The 2,593-nt window shown below is 38.3% G+C and overlaps 1 protein-coding gene across 1 annotated transcript; it reads right to left on the bottom strand.

The window, feature by feature from the left end:
- Positions 1-214: 214 nt before the first annotated feature.
- LOC111915005 (cytochrome b-c1 complex subunit Rieske-4, mitochondrial) lies at positions 215-2,228 on the bottom strand. Its single transcript, XM_023910711.3, has 2 exons — positions 1,950-2,228; positions 215-1,100 (listed from the first exon to the last, which is right to left on the bottom strand). The coding sequence occupies exons 1-2, from the start codon at positions 2,122-2,124 to the stop codon at positions 469-471; spliced, it is 807 nt and encodes a 268-aa protein (XP_023766479.1). The 5' UTR covers positions 2,125-2,228; the 3' UTR covers positions 215-468.
- Positions 2,229-2,593: the final 365 nt, after the last annotated feature.

Genomic DNA, 2,593 nt, shown 5'->3' with positions numbered 1-2,593 from the left:
AAACTATTCAACGTAAACAATAACATCAACAAGGTCTCAAGTTTAAAAAAATTAAAAATTTTAAAAAAAATAAAAAAATAAATAAAGAAGAAGAAGAGAAGAAGTTGTTGATAATATTGTACTGCGACTAAAGAAAAGATTATCTTCCATAAAAGAATGTAAATCAATAACACAAGCACTATATGCTTAGCATAAGAGTCTCTAACCCTTGACCTTTAAAGAAACAAGTGTGATCCATTTAAATCTTGTCATGCAACATGATAGATGTACATATCATATGGAAGCAACAAGTCTTATTGAAACACAAAACGAATACTCCAATCTTTATGAAAACACATCAGCTGAAACATACCATAACATGCCCAAATGTAAAAAAGGCCATTTAGAAAGTAAAAACAGGTCCTTTCGGCCACAAAATCATAAATATCGCCAACATCCTAAATGTTTCATTTTCTTCAATGTCAAGTCTCAACCAATCAGCAACTTGTTATCTTCCATGAAACTATATGTGGGGACCTCCAAATTATACGGAGCAGGACCCTTCCGGATCCTTCCGGAAATATCATAATGGGACCCATGACACGGACAAAACCACCCTCCAAAATCACCCGCATTCGGCAACGGAATACACCCCAAATGCGTACACACCCCCACCACAATCAGCCACTCCGGATCCTTAACCCTAGCCGCATCCTCCTGTGGGTCCCGCAGAGACGCCACATCAACACTATTGGCCAGCTTCACATCGTCCTCTGTTCGCCTTCTTATAAACACAGGCTTTCCACGCCATTTCACAGTCACTGTGGACCCCGGCTCGATGCTGGAAAGGTCGACCTCGAGGGAGGCGAGGGCAAGAACGTCTTTACTCGCGGACATGCTGAGGATGAATTTGAGGACTAGGAGGCGGAGGAGGGACGCGTACACGAATCTGCCACCTGTCAACACGAAATATGCGAACGCGCGTTTGCTTGGGTCGCCAGGTGGATAACGTTCATGGTTGTGGGAGTCGTACACGATCTTCGAAGTTGGGTTTGTGATGGCGGCTACTGTTGGTGGGATTGTGTCCTCGAATTTTGGGGTTATTGAGTTTGATGCAAATCCTGTGATGAAAAAGGAGTATACAATTAATACTACTAAATTAGATCTGATTCTGCAATGTCTACATGTTGCAAGTATCCTCTTTATGCATCTGATACATCTTGTTTCAACTTTGTGTAGACTGTAAATATGCTCAGGAAACTAAACCCACTAACTTTTCCATAAATATCCTAAAACCACTTGCTTTTCCATAGAATCACCATCTGTATACATCCCTTGCATCCTTAGTAACAAGAGATAACCATGAAAGATACTACAGGGACCCCAATCAAGATTCATTATGATGCCAATTTGTGGGTCTTAAATATGGTCGCCAGAAAATATCAATAATTACATCAGAGAGTTGCCAAAGATAACAACAGTCCTCCATTTAAATCTAATACATCTAGCATAAGCTTATTTATAAAAGAAAAGTAGTCTCTCTTAGGTATCACATAAGAATGCTGACCTTCATAGAAACCAAAATCTGGTTAGTTCCAGATGCCAAATATAGTCCTCAAAATTTGCTCTCTATGATTTAGAACGAGGAAAGCATTTATTTCTAAACTGGTATGATAGCAAAATGCAACCCTAACCGACTAAAGTTTAGATTTATATGACCCGGACGATATATCTTTCACGAAAAAACCCTATCGTTATTGTGCGAACACGAATCAACAATAGAAAAACGAAAAGACTATAACAGAAGAGAAAGAATCACAACCAGGATCAGATGCCTAAATCACTGAAATTACAAGGTTACATAGATGAGATTGATAATAATTTCGATTGGGATAATTAGGTCACGATTAGGCTAATATACCTTGTAAAATCGAGGCAGGATGAAGAATAAAACGGGGAAACGAACAAACCTCTGGAGAACGGAAGAAATGGATGGTTGAAAGGAGATGAGGCGTGAGCCGATCGGCGATCGTCAGCGGTGTCCTCGATCTGAGTGTTTTTGGAGATGATGGAGGCAGAGGCGGAGGTTTGGTGCCTCCATGGAGATGTGAGAGAAGCTAGCCTCCTGCTTCCGGCTCTCAGCATCGTGTTCGTGCGTTGTAGGGTTGGATGAAAATGAATGAGCCTCTCTCTCTATCGCTCTTTGAAACCTTTGTTCTTTGTTGATGGCCGCCCACATGAAGTTTTTGCCTCTCAAAGCTACCCTTTTATCAATTTGTTTTAACCACTGGGTTAATTACTAAAATAATTATAATTTAAACTAAAATGATGTATCTTTTAATAATTACTTATTATACATAGACTTTACCAAATTATCAAATTTTATGAAATCATTTTTATTACAACAGTTTATGCCAAATTATGGTATAGTGAAAATTTTGCATTTTATATATAAGATAAGTGGAATTAAAGTAGCATAAGCTTCGTTGTCATAAAAATTTTAAAAGGTTGAACTTCAAGGGTCCATATTTTATCTTTTGGGTTTTATCGACCCGTAAACTCTTAATTTACATGTTAAATAAGATAAAAATCATATTTTAACCCACTGTAATTG

Source organism: Lactuca sativa, chromosome 3, assembly GCF_002870075.4.
Source record: "Lactuca sativa cultivar Salinas chromosome 3, Lsat_Salinas_v11, whole genome shotgun sequence".
Taxonomy (NCBI): Eukaryota; Viridiplantae; Streptophyta; class Magnoliopsida; order Asterales; family Asteraceae; genus Lactuca; species Lactuca sativa.
Note: the sequence above shows the minus strand (reverse complement) of the source record. Positions and strands in the feature narration are given on the sequence as shown.

What these genes read in the sequence shown, in the direction of transcription:
- LOC111915005 (XM_023910711.3), bottom strand. Translation starts at nt 2,124, where the DNA reads ATGCTGAGAGCCGGAAGCAGGAGGCTAGCTTCTCTCACATCTCCATGG. An exon ending in ATTTCTTCCGTTCTCCAGAG is followed by an intron (nt 1,101 to 1,949) that starts GTTTGTTCGTTT and finishes TTTTCATCACAG; the next exon opens with GATTTGCATCAAACTCAATA.